At 34.0% G+C, this 22,407-nt stretch overlaps 1 protein-coding gene across 6 annotated transcripts in view; it reads right to left on the minus strand.

Moving 5' to 3' along the window:
* Positions 1-22,407, minus strand: part of cnot4b (CCR4-NOT transcription complex, subunit 4b) — a 196,107-nt gene that overhangs the window by 12,704 nt on the left and 160,996 nt on the right. For 4 of the 6 annotated variants that reach the window (XM_039769475.1, XM_039769473.1, XM_039769474.1 and 1 more), the window contains 2 exons: positions 19,937-20,419; positions 8,272-8,508 (listed from right to left, as the gene is read on the minus strand). In XM_039769475.1, coding sequence (XP_039625409.1) covers positions 8,272-8,508; positions 19,937-20,419 — 720 coding nt within the window. The remainder of the gene's footprint in view (positions 1-8,271; positions 8,509-19,936; positions 20,420-22,407) is intronic. The other 2 variants (XM_039769478.1, XM_039769477.1) reach the window with 1 other exon arrangement.

Raw genomic sequence — 22,407 nt, forward strand, 5'->3', positions numbered from 1 at the left:
GAAAGACGACCACCACTGAACAAGACACACAAGCTGAAACGTCAAGACTGGGCCAAGAAATATCTCAAGACTGATTTTTCTAAGGTTTTATGGACTGATGAAATGAGAGTGAGTCTTGATGGGCCAGATGGATGGGCCCGTGGCTGGATTGGTAAAGGGCAGAGAGCTCCAGTCCGACTCAGACGCCAGCAAGGTGGAGGTGGAGTACTGGTTTGGGCTGGTATCATCAAAGATGAGCTTGTGGGGCCTTTTCGGGTTGAGGATGGAGTCAAGCTCAACTCCCAGCCCTACTGCCAGTTTCTGGAAGACACCTTCTTCAAGCAGTGGTACAGGAAGAAGTCTGCATCCTTCAAGAAAAACATGAGTTTCATGCAGAAAAATGCTCCATCACACGCGTTCAAGTACTCCACAGCGTGGCTGGAAAGAAAGGGTATAAAAGAAGAAAAACTAATGACATGGCCTCCTTGTTCACCTGATCTGCACCCCATTGAGAACCTGTGGTCCATCATCAAATGTGAGATTTACAAGGAGGGAAAACAGTACACCTCTCTGAACAGTGTCTGGGAGGCTGTGGTTGCTGCTGCACAATGTTGATGGTGAACAGATCAAAACACTGACAGAATCCATGGATGGCAGGCTTTTGAGTGTCCTTGCAAAGAAAGGTGGCTATATTGGTCACTGATTTGTTTTGTATGTCAGAAATGTATATTTGTGAATGTGGAGATGTTATATTGGTTTCACTGGTAAAAATAAATAATTGAAATGGGTATATATTTGTTTTTTGTTAAGTTGCCTAATAATTATGCACAGTAATAGTCACCTGCACACACAGATATCCCCCTAAAATAGCTAAAACTAAAAACAAACTAAAAACTACTTCCAAAAATATTCAGCTTTGATATTAATGAGTTTTTTGGGTTCATTGAGAACATGGTGGTTGTTCAATAATAAAATTATTCCTCAAAAATACAACTTGCCTAATAATTCTGCACTCCCTGTAATATTAGATTAGACACCCTACCTTTTATCATTGCAGAACAGTTTAAATACCTAGGGGTAAACATCACAAGTAAACATAAAGCTCTTTATCAACAAAATTTCGTCGTCTGCATGGAAAAAATTAAACAAGACTTGCATAGATGGTCAACACTTCATCTCACACTAGCTGGAAGAATTAACACTGTTAAGATGAATATTCTTCCTAAGCTCCTTTTTTATTTCAAAACATCCCAATATACATTAATAAATCATTCTTTAAGCAATTAGATTCAACAATAACCTCATTTATTTGGAATTCAAAACATCCACGCATCAAAAGAGCGACCCTACAAAGACAAAAGGCAGAAGGCGGCATGGCTATACCTAACTTCCAGTTTTATTACTGGGCAGCAAATATACAGACGATAAGAACCTGGACACAAATAGAAGAACATACACAGGCTTGGACCGCAATAGAAGTAAAATCCTGCAGTACTTCTTTGTATTCCTTGCTCTGTGCTCCAATAAACAAACGTTATCGGCAATGCGCTAATACCCAATTGTGCTCCACTCACGTAGAATCTGGAACCAATGTAGAAAGCATTTTAAGACCGAGAAGTTTCTATCTGTGGCACCCCTGCAAGAGAACCACCTCTTTCAACCTTCGCAAACATACGCAGTTTTTAATATCTGGAAAAAATTGGAATTAACTTGCTTAGAGATCTTTATATAGACAACGTCTTTGCATCCTATGAACAATTACATTCCAAATTTAACATTCCAGCTACACATTTCTTTCACTATCTTCAAATCAGGAACTTTGTTAAACAGAACCTTCCAGATTTTCCTCATCTTGCACCCTCATCCACGCTGGAAAAAATATTGCTCAATTTTAAGGAATTAGACTCCATCTCTACAATATATAAAATCATTTTACAATCCCTTCCTTTCAAAGATCCAAGAGGACACTGGGAAAAAGATCTCTCAATTAATATATCAGAAAAGGAGTGGAAAGTAGCAATGCAGAGAATTCACTCGAGCTCCATATGCGCAAAGCATACAATTATACAACTCAAAATTATATAATCGAGCACATCTGTCTCGACTAAAACTCTCAAAATGTTTCCCAGGGCATGATCCAACCTGCGAGCGTTGCAACCAAGCCCCAGCCTCACTGGGTCACATGTTCTGGGCCTGCACCAAATTAACATTATTCTGGACAAAAATTTTTAATTACCTCTCAGACAGCCTTGGACTCACAATCCCTCCTAACCCATTAACAGCTGTGTTTGGGGTTCTTCCAGAGGGGCTTAAAGTGGAGAAAGACAAACAAACTGTGATTGCATTCACTACACTCTTGGCACACAGACTTATTCTGATAAACTGGAAGAACACAAACTCTCATCTTTTAAATGGGAAACCATGTGTTATATTATTTGAAATTGGAAAAAATCAAATACTCAGTTAGAGGATCTGTACAGACTTTTCAAAACATGGCAGGATCTAATCAGTAATATTTTAAAATAAGTTTATAAAGCACAGAGAATTTATTAACTTAGGTATGTTTACAAGCCTTAAATCTTACAACGTTTGTCTTGCTCTCTCTCTCAGGGGTGGGGATCGATCTGTTCTTAACATAATTCTTTTTTTTGTAAAAACTTGACTGCTATGTATGGATTATAATAAAATTAATAAAATAAATAAATAAATAAAAAATAAACAAAAAAATAAAAGGTTATTTCTCAGTTCACTACTTTTATCTAAAAATATATAATGAGGCAATTTTTAAATACCATTCAATACAAGAGTGTATATCCAGTATAGGCTAAATGTTTATAGGTTTTAAAGGAATGAATTTTAATGTGGAATGGTGTGTACCCTGCATTTTAAAAATCCAACACTTTTCATTTTAAAAGATGCAAAATGAAATATTAACCTAATGCTATTGCTAAAGTGATAATGAAAATGCAGAAATAAAAATACCAGTTTTTGTGTGTGTTTGTAAAGTACCATAATAAAACAAATAAACAAGCTACGAGTGGTAACTGTTCTAACTTTTAGGCCAGATAAGAAAAAAAAGACACCACACTCAGCTTTTGAATACAACACATCTAAAGTTTTTGTCAAATAAAAATCAAACCAAAATTTCAAATCAACTGGTTTCTTTTTCCTTGCGGTGCTTGCAATTCTAATAAAAGGAACTATTCTATAAGCCATTCCAAAATAAAACACATAAATCATCAAGTGACTTATCACATAGCCCAATTTTCAAACGCAAACGGCTCAAGCTGAAAAGAATGCACAGTTAACAAGACTGCTAAAAACAGTGTACTTCATTGCTAAAAAAAAAATTAGAAAAGCAATATTATTTAGGTGTTGAAGACAGTGGACAGTGTACTAATAAGGAGTCTGAAGTTGTGAACATACTGATGGACAATGCAGTCCAGTTACAGGGCTAATTCTGGATTATACACAGATATAAGCAGCAGCAAATTATTTATCACCTATATGAGATACCATGACATGCAAAAAAAAGCAAAAAAACAGTAAATTAGTGTTTACAGGAAATCCAAGTAATGGACTTGTAGCCAGGAAACTTCCTAAACTACCATTAATCAGTTCTTACTTCCTGAATACAAAACTCCAGCATTTTTATTACGAATCTCACAAAGTTTTTCTGTGCTAATCAAACAGGATCCGCCTTGCTTGTGGTTTAACTCTTGTGTAGCTGACTTGACATATTTGCTCTAAGCATAAAAATTTTGACAGCTATACAGTAGCTCTTTCAATTCAGGAAGAGGTGGTAGTCATATATGGCCTGGTGTGCAGAACAAGGTGGGTGTGGTTTTTCAAATGCACAGATTCACAAAGCAACCTTAGCAGCCTGTGCTGTTTGAGGAATGGAGGAAAAGTCATAAGGAGGAGGTTAGGAAGGCAGAAGGAGAAATGATTTACAACTTTCCTCTGTAATTTTCTCAAAATGATTGCTGCAAAGCAGTCTTTGGAGATATGTAATTAATATGGACTGCACCCTTCAACATCATAAAACTTGTACACCTGACAATGCCAACACTGGCTAAGACCTTGAATGTCTTTGGTACAGGAGAATAACCATTCTTCCACACTTTTCTGGGCTCTGGGTAACATACTTTCCCAGTCCATATCCCTTACAATACCTTAGATTCTCTTGGAAGCACTGAATGCAGTGATGCTTAATTTCTGGAAGTCAATGTTTCAGTTACACAATATACACAGACCTTTCTTACGCTTCATTGTTTAAGAAGTAAAGATTCAACTGACTCATACATAATCCCAATATTGTCTGCTATGTTGTGCAGTGCCATAGCTAGAGGCTGGTTCATCACAAAGGAATTTTGTAGGCCATCTTTTGACTGTGGGATGTGAAGCAGACTGGACCTACTACATGTTGACTAAGGAAGAACTCATCTCTGAATGCTTATTATTCTCTAGTGCTGGTAATTCAATGATAGTAAAATACATGATTTTCAAGGTTTTCAGCATACATAGACTTGGTTTTAAAGACAGACAATTAACCGCCTTAGCATTACACTTTTATTTTTTTCAAAAAAACATGTAAAAAGCGTTTTTTAGCTTAAAAATGAAACTTTTATTAAATCTCATCTTACTGTAAAACGTGCAAAACACTAAAAGTACAAAGTCAGAAATGTAGAAAGAATAATCATCATACAAATAATAATGAATAATAATAATAATAATAATGAATATGTACAACACATGTGCAAGTAACGCAAGTGTCACTATTGGAATCCCAGAATCACTTTCGGTTTCACTGACCATTTCAATTTCACTGGCTGAAGACAGATTCACCTCGTTTTCGATGCTGACGAGAGGTGTTTCTTACGAGGTGCTGTTATGAGGCTAGGAGAAGATGTGTCTATACTGTCGCCAGGGTAACGTTCGGACCTGACTCTTACGCAAGACATGCCTATACTGTTGCCCGTGTAACGCACTGCACTTTTACAGCCTGAGTAAACCTCAGATCTCACGTGAGAGGAGTCTATACCGTTGTCAGAGTTGTACTCGGGACCAGCGCATTTAGCACTCTTTTTATAGCCCAAGCAATGCTCGGGTCTAACACTAAGGAGGTTACTTATAAATTTTGGAAACAGGTAATTAACATATCTTAGCAGACAAGCACTAACCCGTGATCAGCAAAAACATTAAAACAGAAGTGAACTCTTTTTCAGGGTCAGATTAAAAACGTTTCCATTACCCCATTGTACTGTATATTTCATGCTCTGTCTTAAATAATAATGACTCTCCCTCTTACATAATTGTTGTTGGAAATCTAACATTATTCTTTTCTTTCTGATAAACATACTTACAATTATCAGTTTATATTGTTGACAAAATACTTTGCTACAGATGCTATTGAAAAACAGTATCAGTATACCCTACTATTTACAAGACCATAAAATGCTCTTCTCCTCCCTCCTGCTGCCAAGAAAATATAAACTCAAATAAGTGTTCACTACAGTACTTTATTAAAAATACATGCATACATTAACAGGTGACACAGTGGGGAAGAAGTTAAATCTGTTGCCTAACAGCTTCACAGTATAGGCCCACAGTTCGACAGGAGGTTGTACATTGTCCTCATGCCCAGGACTCGTCTCAGCCTTTGGTCTGATAATAGTAATATAAGCCCACGTTCCCCCTGAAACCAGACTATTAAGTCTTAGGGCAGTGGATAGAAGGGTTGAAAAATGAATTCAAATAATTAAAGTGCCTTTATCAAACCCTGAGTGACTCAGTGCAAGTGCAACTGAGATCAAAGAATCTTAGCACACAATACTGTATTTTTTTTAGTTATTTTAATCCAAGACAATGAAAGACTGCAAGCATGCAAATAAAGTAATATCCATAAAATTCTGAATATTAGAGAAATGTCTCTTTTCCATTAGAATTGTAGGGCCTGCTAACTCAAAAATTGGTACATGCACTATGAGAAGCAGTCATACAGATATATGTAACTGAACACAAATGAGATAACTGTTTCAAACTAGTTGTATAAATCTGCTGCTGCATCTTTATGGCAGTGCTGCAAGCATAATTTAGGTTAAATGGAACCATTTACATATGTAATTGTATAAGAGAATAGCAAACAACAAGAAGCTTAAATAGAAAAAGTAGACAAGTAATGACAGGGAACATACAGTAAACACAAAATCAAAAACAAAACACAAGCTAGAAAAGCAGACTAGAAGGAAGATTAATGATTAACCACTAAAGTAAAATGAGTCTTTATACATGGTATACACTGATCTAAGTACATACTTGTGACAACTTAGCTTTGCCCAATAATCAAACTTGCATTTATTTTTGAGGTGAATGTCAAGGTTCAGAAAGATTACGTTTGGTATTAGTAAAGTTATTATTATTTCACAATCATGATTTTGCCATTATCTTACTCAGACACTTGCATGCATACAACTTTTCAAGCAAACATAAAAATATAACCAGACCTCAGTTGTTGTCAAAGCAAAATGCCTAGGCACAGACCAACTGGAATGATGTGGTTTGATCAGAAACAAACTGTTCATGCAACATACAAATACAAGTGAACTGAAGCGCTGCTGTTAACAAGAAGTAGACTGCATATGCCCCATCATCAATTACGGGAAGCAACTGAGGCTAATGAAAGGTTTCATCTCTTAATCTATCTATGAGTTCACCTACTATACTTTTTATATTTTTGATCTTGATGACTTAAAACCGTATGTTTAATAACAATATGACAGTATATAATTTCAAATGTGCTATTTGTTTATTCAGCCTGTAGTTCCTATTAATATGACTTACACAAAGCCATTTTAAGAGCTACATATGCAAGAATTCTCAAAATAAGAAAGGATTCATAGCATCAGAAAACATTACTGTGTAGCCACTTTTTAGGCACATCTATCATTCCAATATAAACGACTTCTTGGTCATTGACAGCACTGTACAATATGTAAAGCCCATATGATGTATAGGAGGTACACAGGTATTAACGGATCATGAATGTACACAAACCGCAATCCAGCATGATGAGGTCAACACTGAATGTATAACGAGACATCATCCAAAATGTGTGAAGCAGATTGGCAAAGATCTTACAGTAGGCATATTGTATGTGAATGTTCCATATATGGCTGCTATAGCATTGTGATGTCACTCTGGCCTCACAAAGCATTATGGGGTGCTAGGAAAAAATGTTTGCCTAAGCCGACTGCACTGCGAATATCCAGGAAATTATTCAGTGAGCAAGGTCACTGGTGAACGTGGCATTTGTGCAGTGAAACATTGTTAAGAAAATTTTGTTTATAAACACTACTTATAACCTACCATTAATGAAAGAGACATTTACAGGATTGCACAAATTACTAAGGGGTACAGAAAGGCAACACTTGGTAAGCTAAAAGCAAAGTACAAAAGTATTATTTAATGAGGGATTTCAGAATTTGCTATACTGTGCTATGGATGGGGTGAGGCACTCCACCTGCAAAAAACAGAAAGGCACTGGTGCCAAAAACTAAGAAACATGGTTCCTAGAGCAATTGGAAAAATGCCCAAGTTCTTGAATGAATGAATAACCATTAACTAATGGAACATTTTCAGAAGATAATGCCATATACTACAAAGCTATGGGAGTTCAGGAATGATTCCAAACATAAAGAAACTAAATTCCATAATGTGGTGGTCTCCCTAGACACGTGATTTTAAAAGAACTGAATACATTTAAGAAGAGATTGAAAAAGGTATTCAGAAAAGAGAACAACTGGGTTATTTGCAACACTGTGTAACAGAATGTGCCACACATTTGATATCATACTGAAAACATACTCTGATATATTCTGAGTATTAAAAAAAAAAAAATCTGATATTTCGTAAGGGAATACTTTCTATTAAAAAGTAGTGCCTAACCAATTACCCACTCAATGCAGACTTGTCAATACTATAATCGCAGAAATGCTATTATTCTAATTAATATTATTCTGTTAATTCAAGAATAGAATGACACAGTAAACACTGTGTGTACCTGATATATTCAGCTACTAAAAAAACAGAAGAAACTATTCAAACAAAATTAAAAAAAAACCAAAACACATGTGCAATGTCTTTTGTATTTGATCCAGAAAAGATCATATACATTATATTTCAGGCTGACTATATTGCATTGTTACCGTATTATCGTTATCTGCCACAGCCAGTTTGTGTTTATGTACACTGACTTAAATAGAATTGAGAGTAAAGATTCTTATTTGTTACCTGTGATGATGGCTGGGTCCATCCAGGTCCCTGACCCATCCCAGCTCAAGCTGTGGGAGATCCCCCCAGATGCTGCGGGTACTCCTGTGTGGTTGACACTGGAGGTGGAGGAGGAAGAGGAAGAGGAGGATGAAGAATTTGGCAGCCCCCCAAAGTTGATGTTGATGTTCGGTAATAAAGCTCTCAGACCATCCTGCCATTCTTTCATGTTTAAACTTTCTACAGAACTGCTATTTTCTGCAGGAAGAGAAAGAGAGAAAAATCTCCTTCACTTTAATGAACAATCAGACTTTTACTAGGGGTATTACCATATGTTGTGGACAATTCTGTCCCTCAAATAAATCAATACTTGATTGGATTAAAATAGCTTTCAGGAAGTCATGCTTTAAGTGTTTTTTAATTTTGTTGTGTTTTTTTTTTTTTTTCCATTTCTTTTTTTTTCCACTTCAATCTGATGACTTCAAAAGCATTGAATTTCGGGGGAACAAAACAGAAAATTATTTTAAGAGCTGGCAAGAACAAAAAGGCAAAGAATGGTGCATTCTCTGATCAAATATGAATGATATAATTGAAGTTGGACCAAAATAAGTAAAAAGTAGGCTACACAAAAGTAGCATGTTAACTTCCACTTCCAAATTTGAGAATTTTATTTTCTGGAATAAACCATGACATACACTTTTAAATTTATCAAAACATGAGGATAATTACAGGTTCACGTTGCTAAGTTCAAACTATGCCTGTAATATTTTTAAAGAATACAGTACGGGTTACACCGGGAATAGAAATTGCCTAATGTTTTTATTTAAGACAGGCAACTGTGTCTCCACACTCAGTTTCTTTGAAAACTGAACTTTTTATGCTTTACTTGATTTAAAAAAAAAAAAAACTTTTTAACTTCTGGCTACACCAATAATCCACACCATTACTAACACCAACCATTTAAAAAAATGTAAAAAATAACAATGATACAAGTAAATGTTACAGTGAGCATTCTTCTACATAGTCTTTGTAAAATATTTTCAAGATCATAGGGAAAGATTGAGGAAGGCAGCTAACAGCCACCAACCAAGAGAAGTATGCACTCACAAAAAATGCATATTACTATTAAATTTCATTTCCACTATCAACAGCATCATTTTCTGCAATAAAATCCGTAGTACCCCTGCAAACTAGGGAGCAAAACATATTACAATTTTACTGATTTCAAAAATGCTGATTTTCAAATGATATAATGCAAATGTAAGGGTCGCCACTTTGAATATATTAAAATATGACAAAAACTCAAGTGTGCTTCCTTCCCATTCTTAAAATACAAAGTAGTGCAAAAACTAGGTGAAGTAATTAATTTTACTTCTCTAATGGTGGCTGGATTTGTATTAGCCATTCACAATAGTAACTGAGTGAAAACATACAACACTTTTAAATGTTGCAAAAAACTAACTTTTAAAGGAAATATCTAATTTTAAAATGAATATAATGCAAATACAAGGACCTCCACTGTGAAACAAATCTTATACCATAATGAACATTTTGTTGTTATTACAGCAATGAGTGATGAAAACTTTGCGCTTCCTTTCCACTTGTTGCACACAAAGTCATGCCAACACTTAACAGTATCAAGTATTTGTATTTCACGGTTTATGGGATAGGTTTACATTGGTCGTCAACAAGAGTAACTGAGTGAAACTGAAGTTTAAAAACAAATGGACACAACTAGAAACTAAGGCCATCTTTAGAGATTCTTTATGAGAAAGGTTTTAATTTGTAGGTAATCTTAAAAAATCTCTCTAAAAGAAGACAAGTAAAAATGTTTAAATGAAAACAGTTACATCTCAAGATGACACTAAGTAGGTGGACTACAGTTACCAACATTGTTACATTAAGAATTTAAACTTAGGCAGCAATGTGGACAAATGGGTTTATTAAAAATGATTAAAATGTACCAACCATAAAAGTCAAGAAGAGAATCTAGAGTAAAGGTAATTTCAGTAATTTCAATACATTAAGCAGGAAACAGGAAAAAAAACTTTGAATTTACAAAACATTATTGATTTAAGAAGTTATTTTTGGGAAATACAAATAAAAATAAAATATATTAGGAATTTGTTTAAAGCTCAGTTTAAGATAATACATGTTGCATATACAGTCTTTGGAAATCTTGATCATAATCCATAAATTAATTATTCTGTATGAAAACTAATAAGAAAACATAAAATGGCCCTCTTCTGTGCTATATATAACTTATCTTTGTTAAACAGTACTGCTTGGATGACTGTTTTGGTAGAAATTACTTAAATCCTCACTATTGTTTTACTTAATGGTATGAAGAGTTTGTGAAGTTCAGTTCATTTTAAAATGTGGATAAATTTGAATTGAAAGAAATGTAGACATTCTTTGTGTAACATCTCCTCAAAACAGATTTAACCTAATTATTCACTTTACACCCAAGTGCAAAATGAACACAGTTAGTAATATATACTTTATGACTGCCTTGTCATTTTACATAGAACACAGTTATTTGGCATCCTTGTTTTAATTTATCCCTTACATAAACCATCCTCAAATTAAGAGACTGGTTGGAATGAAAACCTTATTATGCCTATAATGTCACTAAAGGTTCAAACTGGGTAATCCTATTCTAGGTGATCTAAACAAGGAGAAACAAGCATTACGTACAACAGTAACTTGTATTAACTTATAAATGCAAACAAAGGAGTGCATTCTTTCCATTCAGTTTCTGAAAATGACATCAGACATCAAGTGCTCAATGCTGCTTACAATAATACAAATGAGGGCAAAGTCTGTTAAGTGTTTTAAAACTACTAACTTTTTCAATTAGTTGTTTAGCAAAGGGACTACAAATGAAAACTACATCAAACAAAATAATTAATTTACAAATATAGCAAGTTTTGGGTTCAGATTGGTTTTATTAAGAGATGTATTCACATTATTTTTAATCTAATTAATTAAATCTAAACCAGGGCAGTGTAGTCAGAGTCAGAAGCAATTATTGGGTTACAGGAGTCGGAGTCAGGAAATGAAAATTGTAATATAAAATGCTAATGTTTTAAATTTCACATATACCATTTACAAAATAAACTTTTTTCTTCTAGCCTATTGATGCAAATGTAACCTCTTTTGTAAGGTTGTTTACAGTTACTCAATGTTTGTAACTTCTTTTATCAGTGATATAAAAAAGCCACAATAGCATCGTTACAGCTTTTAAACTCTAACTTTAATAGGATAGGGTGCTAAAAAGCATGTTGGTAGTGATAAAATGCTTTGTATTTTGTATGTTGTGTGTTTTGAGACAACATAGTACTGTATATGCGCTAAGTTTGGGATCATCCATAAATTATGTTTTTGATAGGAATTCATATATTTATTCTACATACCATAAATTAAAATTTTTTTAAAAAAATACAGCCAAGGCATTACTAGTGCATATAATGGCCATTATTACTTGAAATGACCGATTTTTAATTTATTATTCACATATTGCTGCAAAGCCCAATTTTCAGCAGCAAATGAATCAGTACTTTATCAAGAGTTTTAGAAGTTAATGCAAAGCTAACAATATTCCAAACTCTATTCATGCTTTGCAGAACAGGATTTTAGAGAAAGTCTCTATAGGAACTGAAATAGCAAGCAGATGAACATCAAAAGCATACTGAAACTCTGCAAACATTTGTTAATGTACCCCCAAACAAATGAAAAACATGATGATTTGTAGTCAGAGAAAATTATAAAGACAATGTATGCAATGATGGAACAAGAGAAAAAGACATGTTACCAGTCAGTGGGACTTACCGCAAAGGCTTTTGGGAGCTATTCAGATATGTCAAACCAAGATAACTCACTTCATCTTTAGGCAGTTTGGGGCACATTTCCCACTAATGTCAAAACAACTACTTACATAGATCTCTTTTGATATTTTTTTTTCCATTTCTAAACCAAGGTATTTCTGTTTACTGTATAATATTGATGACTGATCAACGGGCTTTCCCATGTCAACTATGAAAAGTTATCAAAATTTTCATTCCATATTAAAATGATGGATTAAAAATATTACAGGACTGATACGCAAGCCTATATATCTTAAAACAGTATCAAAATACTGAACATATTTTTATTACAAAAAAAAACAAACTATTTATCAACTGTAACTTTAAAAAAACAGCTGAATTTCCAGGTGGGTCTATGAAACTTTTAATTTACTGAAAATTTAAAGGAATTTTTTTTTTCCAACAAGATGTAAAATGGAAGGAATTTAATGGAAAAAATCACTTTGCTGTTGGGTAGTGTCCAATCTGTTTTTCTTGCATACTGAATACTACAAAAACAATTACACAACTGAGAACATGTAAACAAGATGCTTTCTCAAGTTCTCCTTTGGCAAAGGCAGAAAAATAATACATAACGTACTTAATCCAATTCATGGTAAAGAGGGGCCTCTCTGCCAAAAGTATTCGAGTAGCACCACAATGCAGGAAACACACACTTGGATGTGACAATTCACCTAATCTATATATATCATTTGGGTTGGGAAGGAAAACCAATGCAGACAAAGAGAGAATGTGCAGACTCTACATTTGCAACGTCTGGATGTGGGATTCTAACATTGGATAGTGGACCGATAACAGTGAGAAATAATATTGACTTTAAGCAATCACCTAGAGGTGGAGGAAACACATTAAGGAACTCACAATAAAAGACATGTTCCCCTCAGAAGGGTAGGCAGTACAGGAAGCCTTTAGACAACACTGAGCCCATTTTCATGCTAGAGTCACTGCTGTAGCTGTAAAGCTTCGGATGACAATGCTGTAGGGGTGGAGAACATTTACCCAGAAATCCAAAAAGCACTGGATAGTTTGAGTTGTTTTATTTAAAAAAAACATTATTGCATGAAATGCAGTGACAGTGTCTCAGAATGCAGCAGTGATTTCCACGTTGAACAATGTTCCAACTCTATATACTTGCAGATATGAGACATGAGAAAGTTGACTTCTGTTTTCTTTATGTTATTTTGTATCACAAGAGTATAGGCTAGTGTAGCAAGTCGGTGGAGTGAGTTAAATAAAAAAAAATCATATATCACTATAACTTATTGATATAGGCCATATTTTAACTGCTTTTTACAAATATACTGGTTACCTGTGCTTTTAGTAACTGTTTTTGAGTGCATTTGCAAAAATTGCTAAATAAAAAAGTTTGGTATTTTTCAAGTAAGCTATTTCTTTGCAAAAAGGAAACTGGAACAGGTACATTTTACCACAGATTCTTAGTACTACTTTCTGAGGTAAGACATGCTACCTCTTTGATGTTGTGTGAGAAGTTTTGGCATTTTCCACAGCTGCACCATAAATCTCCAGTTGTTAAGTAGCCTCACCATAACTTCAAGCGGCAGCTTTTTCTCCTTCTGCCTCTAAACTGTGTTTCATCAATAGTTATGTTCTACTATTGCTTTCAAAAAATGATGCTCAGCACAAAAGTCTGCCGAGTGTGTCATATGGCGCAAAGCTGTTAGTATTACATGAAGTCATCCATTTGAGTATGCAACTGCCATCAAACTATTGCGACTATATGAGATTCAAAACTAACACAGGGATAAAATAGGAACAAAAGAAACAGCCACTGTATTTCTTCACACAGAACAGATAAACTGGCTGCTAAATACACTTGTCAGTTGTCACTATTATTACTCACAAGTGCAAATAATAAAATAATATTTCAACAAATAGGCAAGCTAAATACTATATACTAGTCTGTTTAATGCACTTGCAAATACTGTATACTAGACTGTTAAATGCACTTGATCACTTTATTTTGAGCAGAGTCGCATTTTCACCCTTTGCCAGCATCCAAAAGAAAACTACATATTGGCAGTTGTCACAATTGAGCAGCAAGAAATCCTAAATAAAAATACCATAGCTCAGTTTGCTAAAGTATTTTTTTTAGCTTTATCATTATATTTTAAACAAAGACAATGTGCTTATATTGGTTAACTGCTTTAAACATCAGAGCAGTAGCTCTCTAACACACTGTGCCAGTAGCTTTTTAGGTGGTTGGTGTAGGAGGAAAAAAATGAGTTGTTGGTGTTCAAGCTGCAGATCATTTGGGTGGTTTCATGTTCTTGCAACTGCCACAACGAAATACAGAACCACACTAAAGAGTTTTGTGTTCTCTTCAATCTTTATTGCATATGGTGAACCAATATGTACACAGCACTTATGATTCACGTATCCATCTCATAACCGTATTATCTGAAGATTATGATTAAATATTGCACTGACACTATAAGTTACCAGCAAATGGCCACAATGACCTGTTATCTACAAATGTATTTTACCTTTAAACAGCAATTCCATAAAAAACAAGAGTATAAAAAATTTATCTAAAATTAGCTATAGTAACCCCTCCTAAACCAAGAACTAAGAGCAAAGATACAAGTTAAAAACTGTATATAAATCTGTTACCTCTTACAACCCTCCCAAGCTCTGCAATCACAATGTGGGGAAAGCAAGATTTCAATATTGCTTCCTTGTCAAATTTCATATTGATACTATAAATCAAAACTGCACAGCTTAATCAAGTCTAGCATTATTAACACCAAAGCAAAATCTAACAGACATACCTTCCAACATCAGCCCTCCTCATTTAGCGTACTGTGATAATACACAGGATGAGATTTTCTTAAATCAGTAAGGGTACCTGTACTCGTTCACTTTACAATGAAGGCCTGGAAGGAACGGTGAGGTTATAAAATGGCATCCAGCAAGCAAAAGAGATATGGGCACACCAAAAAAAATAAGTGTCAGGACTTTCTTGGATTCAGGACACAACAATTTGAGTACAATAAGCCACACTTATTATCATATACCATATAACAGCTGTTGAGGTCATTGAGCACTTGTTACTCTAACAATCATAACCACTGATGGCTTGCCTTATAGGAGGGCTGCTTTATTTACATACAGGTACACTGGTGGTGCAGAAAGAAGTATGTTGATCTCTCTTTAAAAAAAAATTAGTTTTAAAACTGTTGTTTATAAAGCCAAAGCATTTGAGATCCTAAGGCTTTCAATTCTCTTTGTTGCTAGTAAAGCTGTACTTTGACTGTAAGTGCTTTGTGTATTATTTTAATACAGTATATTATTTTTATTTTACAGAGTAATGTTAATCTACACTTGATGTGATTGCATTCAAAACATCTTCATTATACTTATTGTACTTCATGTTTTTTTCTCGTAGCATATTTGGAAAGTTTATTAAGAGATGACTTTTGTGTTTTAGCATCTCAATATTTCAGTTCCCCTTACTTATAGCTCCTCAACTTGTGTACAGTATTTACTTTTTATGTGATAGCATCTTTTCAAACCCATATTAAACAGGCAACTCCTGCATCTGAGGAATGGTAATTCTTTGTGTACTCTTGTGTATATCACTCACTTCTTAGTATTAGCTGTATTTGAAGATTTGCGCAAATGTGTGCAAACTAAAAACTATAGTACTCTGCATTATGTAAAAAGGTCCCATCTAGAAAATGTTTTTCTTCAAACCACCACTCAAATCCCTTTTTACCTCATGCCCTTTTTAACAAACTAACACTGGCAGAATCCGCTAGCAAGTCAAAGTCGCCCCCTTCACGCTATGTGTGTAGCTGGCACAGAGAAATAAAGAGAGGGAAAAAGAGAAATCCATCATCATAACCAACAAGAGAACACATGCTGCCCATTTGAAACTGTACCAAAACAGTTTTAAGCATTAACCAGCTACAGTATAAAACACAAATTATCTAACCCTTCCAGTGTTTAAGTACTACACGCAAAACACATGCTGAAAATTATTCATGCAAATTTTGCAATGATGTAATCTGGCATGAAGTTCAAAATTGTGTGTAAATGTTTACTTGTTTGAACATTTATGCTAAATGTTTTACCAATTTTATTGGATTATACCAACCCTACTAAAAACAGAATTAAAATGCAATTTAAGATAAAGAAAATTAATTTAAACCTCTAGGAGAATTATTCTGTGAATGGAGGCTGTCAAACTAAATAGTACTTGCAACTTTTTTGTTAATATTGCAGATATCCAATTTTGATTTTAATTAAATATTTTTATGCATTGTTTTGGAAAGATTATTTTTGACTACACTGCAAATATGTATTTTTACTTTTGTTGACTACAACTAAAACTCTACAATCAGGGGAACAGTTATGTGTGAAATGTTTTCTTTGAACATTATCAGCACGCGTAGTTCCCTAACTACAAGGGAGACCAGGGTGTAATTTCTCAACATCACCCCTAATGCAAAAGCAGTAAATTTTTATTAAATTACATAATAAATATTCTAGCTTACTTAATAGTAAAAATGGTGCTTAAGAGAACAAGATCTATGCTACAGTACAATTTACTTGCTTTAAAATACCACATGTATTAAAAATGTACTTTTTGTGGACTATAATAAAAATCCAATCATGGATTGACAAGAACATTGCCTACTATTGCAGAACACATCATTCTCTTTGAAAAAAAGAGAAAAAAAAAACATACATGGTTAATTAGAAAGCACAACTGAAACACTGATTGATCAATAAGGCAATGAAAAAAAATAACATTTCATTTACAAATGGACAGGGAGTTAAAACATCAACAACAACAAAGCATCATGATGCACCAACATTGATGGACTGAAAGCCAGAAGTCTACGTGACCATCATCATCAGGTCCTTCCATGAAAACCCTAAATACAAAGAGGACTGTTTGATTTATGTTAGGTAGATTGCCCAGAGGGGACTGGGCGGTCTCTTGGTCTGGAACCCCTACAGATTTTATTATTTTTTTCTTCAGCCTTTGGAGTTTTTTTTTGTCTTTTCTGTCCACCCTGGCCATCGGACTTTACTCTTATTCTATGTTAATTAATGTTGACTTATGTTTATTTTTTATTGTGTCTTCTATTTTTCTATTCATTTTGTAAAGCACTTTGAGCTACATTTTTTTGTATGAATATGTGCTATATAAATAAATGTTGATTGATTGAAAACAGATAAATTATTTAAAAATGAAAGGATGGATGGTATAAAGGAAAATTCACATCCTTGAAGTGTGATATTTCCACTGCAAGTTGTTATTCCGCAGCATATAAGAAACACAGTTGTAAATATATATTATATTTTTTTTTTTTTAATTTAACAGTACCAAGAACATTATAAAAACACAAATCCAGCAGTTAAGGCATTTTCGTTTGTGGTCTTTGAAATTACTGGCTTTGTCTTGTTCTAAAATATTTAATGTTCAATCTCAAATCTTCAATTGAGAGAGATGGAAAGGGAAACTGTAAAAATGACTTAATGTGGTATCATCGTTTTAGAAGACATTATTAATTAATATATTAACAAGATGGTTATTCAAACCTTCTTAACCCTGCTTCCATTTATTTTGTCCTGTGTGTAATGTCTGAAAGTAATTTTAAATAAAAGAAATTTTTAAAAATTGGCAAAAAATAATTTACTGTTACACAGAAATTTCAGTCATTTCCCATTAAAATGATGTATTCCATGCACCCACTGCCCAATTCAAAGGTCCAATATTTATTCACTTAAAAAAAGAGAAGTTAAGCTTTTGATTAGATGTACATTTGCATCTGAATGTCAAAAGTGTTTTCTTGACACTAGCATTATGAGCATTTTACGATCAGCCTTCGTATGTCCCCTATTTTTATATCCAAATGTTTTGCAGGCTTTTATGTAGCCTAATTTTTGAAATCCCCAGTCTATCAGATTTCAAAACAGCCCTCACATGTTATTCCAGCATGAACCAAGTGCTTGTCATAAATATGCAAGGCAGTGCAGTGACAAGGAATTCTCCAGTCGCAGATGGGTGTTTTTTTGTTCTTGATAACAATGATTGCTTTTCTTCTGGAAAACAGGCTTTTAATCAATAAACAAACAGCACATTTGGGCTTTTTAACACCTAGAGAATTGCTTCGTAAATCATGGCAATTGCTTGGTAAGACAGTTTCTTTGTGATAACATGCATGACAGCCTGTGACAGTATCTTTTCATATCAAAGTGAGGGGCACAAATTTATCCAATACTGTAACTGAAATGCTCCAAATATAAGCTTTCAAAAAAAACCTTATAAATTAAATTATCCTGCAGCCAATCAATCACAAGCAATTTAAATGAAAATGTTTTGCACAGTGCACTGTTACATCAAATTACAGATTTTGTTTTTAAAAGAAGGGGGCTTTTATTAATAAACGTCAAAGACTGGTTCACACATGATAGACGCAATTTTTCTACTTTTATAAAAAACTGTATAGCACTGTACAAGTCAGAGAGAAAAAGCTTCTAATTAGCTATGTGATCACAAACAGATGTATATATTCTGAATATAATGTATAGCTTTCACAAAGACATACAGAAAAGCTACTTCAAAACAGCAAAAGTATACATGTTCGCTGTGGACATTTGATAATCTTTTTTTAGTTATTGTTAATAAATTGTATATTACCTTTGTAGTGATTTGAAACCTACTCCATTACTTATACCAATAAGACAAAATACTCCAAGTGCATTTCTGATACACATGGGAGTGAAATTTGCATGTTATTGTGTATTCCCTAGATAATAAAATATCAGCTCTTTACTTTGATATGTAACATTATAGACAATTTAATCAAAGTAGCAGAAAACAGTCGAAACTAAGTTGAAAAGGGAAAAGAAAACATTAAAATGAAAGTAATAACGAGCAAGTGTTACAAGGTAAACTAAGGCAACATTTAAAATATTCTTAAATGAGAAATGTTCTAAATATGCTGCTAAACCTTGTTCTGAAATGATAATGATACACCATAAACAGTATATTCAGTACATCTGAAAAACAGGAAACAAATTTTTGATGTTTCTCCCTCTGAAATGCTTAGTATAGTACTGGTGAACCTAAAACTGATTCATGCAAAAAATGCCATACAGATCAACTAATAAATTATTTTTAGAGATAAGATAAAATTAAATACTGGTGGGATGCTCAAGTAACATTCAGTATAACTAAAAAAAACTTTATATTTTAGCTAAGAAATAGTCAAAAAGAAATTTTGTATTTTCCTAATGAGGTTGGAGCAGAGTCAATAACTTACTGACAAATGAGGTTAATTGATGTAACTAAACAAATAATGATGAAAGTAGTTAAGGGATATTAATGTTAACAAACTAAGACAATATACAGTAATCAATGCTGATTCAACACTTCTCTTATTGCCTTTAATTAATAATAGAACTAATCCTATCAATAGCAATTTTAACATTATAATATGGAAAACATTACAAAAAGTAAAATGAAATGTTTGTTAAGTACATATGGTTCTGAAAAAGGTTTAAAAACAAATACGCCCAAATAAATCAAATCAAAACATAGAAATGCACATTCTCTACCTAAAGAAGTATAAGCACACAAGAAAGCCATACTAAGTGTAGTTTAATGGATAACAGTTGACAATAAACTTTATTATTAGGAACTTAACTCTTTTTGTTACACATCATTACTTTTAGCTATAAAAACATCCCAGTCACTCTTCAAAAATGCCACTGCATTTAATTTTTGTTTTTTTAAGACATATTTTCATGAATATTTTAAAAGAAAAAAATGGCCAGCTTCCTACCTGTTATTTGGATTCCTCCTAAGCCTGTACTGTGTTGTGCTGGTAAACTCAAGTCCAAAAAATTACTATTTGACGTTGGGGATGCTGTGTGGTTCAAGTGCACAAGATTATTACGTGGAACACCCAACCAAGGGTAACGTGTTGGTTGGCCAGGGAGGCTGAAAGAGTTGTGCACTGCTCTGTGCTGGAACTGTGGAAACCTTTGAGGCAACACTGAGTTCGGGATGTTGGCATTTGAGGGTGTGCCACTGTGCATGAAGCTAGCTCCTAGCCCTTTAGACATTGAGGGATGTAAAGGACTGTGTAAAGAGCCTGGGGAAAGTGGAGACTGGTCTTGGACAGAGAGTTCTTTTTCAATGAGGTCCGCCAGTGCCTTACGGGTGATGTCAAAGGGGTCAAACCCAAGGTCATCCTCTTGCTGTTTAGAGGAACCAAAGCCAAATGCAGCTTGCCAGTCTGTTGATGATGACACAGGTATTGTTTCTACATATAGTAAAAGAAAGAAAAGTAGGTAAGTATATAACAAAAAAGTGATCTTTAAAGCAGTATGTCTTATGAACACATCTTGTTAACTTCTACTTTGATTATTTACTTCTGTCTTATATTTTTATCGACACTGAGAAATGTAACATTTTTAACTTTTTTTACCCAATAAACCCCTTCATGATATACTGTACCAACAGAGCCCAATTAAAAACAAGTATATGCTACAATGAGATGCTAAATGTTTCATGAAAATTTTGAAATAATTGACAAAAGGATTATCCATTTAAAACAATTAAAATTCTTTTCAAAGTATGGATTGATATTTACTTGCTCATATACCTTTCCTTTGTCAAAGTCTGAAAAGAATGAGGTATATAATTAATATACCTTGCTTTCAACAGTTAATTATGCATTTGTTAAAATGTTTTTAAGTGTTGTATTTCAGTTTAAATAATGTTGCACTCTTCTATACTGTACTCTAATCTACAGCATCAATGTAAATTTTAATTACTGGGACATAAGATGGAAAAACTGGTACAAAACATTATCAAATGAAAACAATTGTCACTGGGAAATATCTATGTACAAATGTTTCTAATACATTAAAAACTATTTTAGACTGAATGGTATTTCATTAGTATGCATTAGATCAACTTTCTTTTATATTATGCATGGATTAAAACAGGTTTGGACCTCAAGTGTTGGTCACTTCTGAAGCCTGTGTAATCATAACCTACTTAGCTCGTTTAAAAAAGTAAGTAGCACTAGGTCTTACAGTCTCATCAGGTTAACGCATGCCAATGGGTAGGAAGTGTTCATACAAAAGGGCTATGTACCAATTCAATGAGGAGGAAAAAAAAAATCAGTGAAAAAAGTAAAGTTTTAGCTTATTTTGCTGTCCTCTCTTCATATTCAACCTAGCAAAACAACTGATGAATACACAATCATGATATTTCTGACTTCGATATTTGTTAGTCAGAGCTCACTGCAACAAAACTGATGAGGTACATCGTCATGTATGAATATAAATAGTGCAAGTCATCAAGATACTTGAAGACAGCATGTTTAACACTAGAATTACCAAAGCTTGTAATCCCGACTCACCTTAAATCCATTTGCACCTCTCCGTCAGCGTCTTTTGTGTTGTAAATGTGTCAATCAACACAAGCAGCCTTCTATTCCATCTCCCCCCACTAATCCCCAAAACTAACGCAGAAAGTTCTCTCAGCTCAAGTCTGTTTACCTGCGTGTGACTTGCCTACAGTAATATAGGGTAAATAAAATATCGTTATTTGGAATACATGCTTTTCATGTGTGTTCCGTGTCAGCAACAATCTATGCAAACACATTGTCAAAATATAAACGTTTCTCATGTTTTAGTAATAACTGACAAAATGTAGTAATGAAGTGTATAATGCGTGAAGCCTGAAGTCCAAATATCAAATAAACACTTTCACAAAAGATACAAGTATAACAAAACAATGTGCTTTTATTCAAGAATATAACTGAAGAAAAAGATCTTGAGTTAGGGTGCAACATTGACATGCCTTTAATACAACCGCATTGGTGACACTGCATTAAGAACTGCTGACTGGTACTCAAAAGGTTGTCTGTTCGATGCTAGACACCTCAGTTTTGAGAAGTGAGCTGCTCTTATTCTTACTATTATAGAATAAAAACATACACTTGATTCGAGTCTGTAACAGCCGGTGTAAATTTATGATACTTGTAAAGGTTGGCTTTTTTTTATTCAGTTTTATTCTCCCAGTCATGTTCACGCTCCCCCAATCCGCACTGCTGTTTTCACATAAAGACATGCTATAACAGAGGTAAACCCAGATGATGATGAGGGTTTTACATCGGAGAAAGAGAACAAAAGCCCTCCTTGCAAGAAACGTTCACTCACACATAAGGTACAGGTGAAAGATGGCACCATTTGAATGCAGCAAGAAGTCGAGCTTCATCCTGCCAGTCAGTCTGCCCCA

Source organism: Polypterus senegalus, chromosome 11 (assembly GCF_016835505.1).
Source record: "Polypterus senegalus isolate Bchr_013 chromosome 11, ASM1683550v1, whole genome shotgun sequence".
Lineage (NCBI taxonomy): Eukaryota > Metazoa > Chordata > Cladistia > Polypteriformes > Polypteridae > Polypterus > Polypterus senegalus.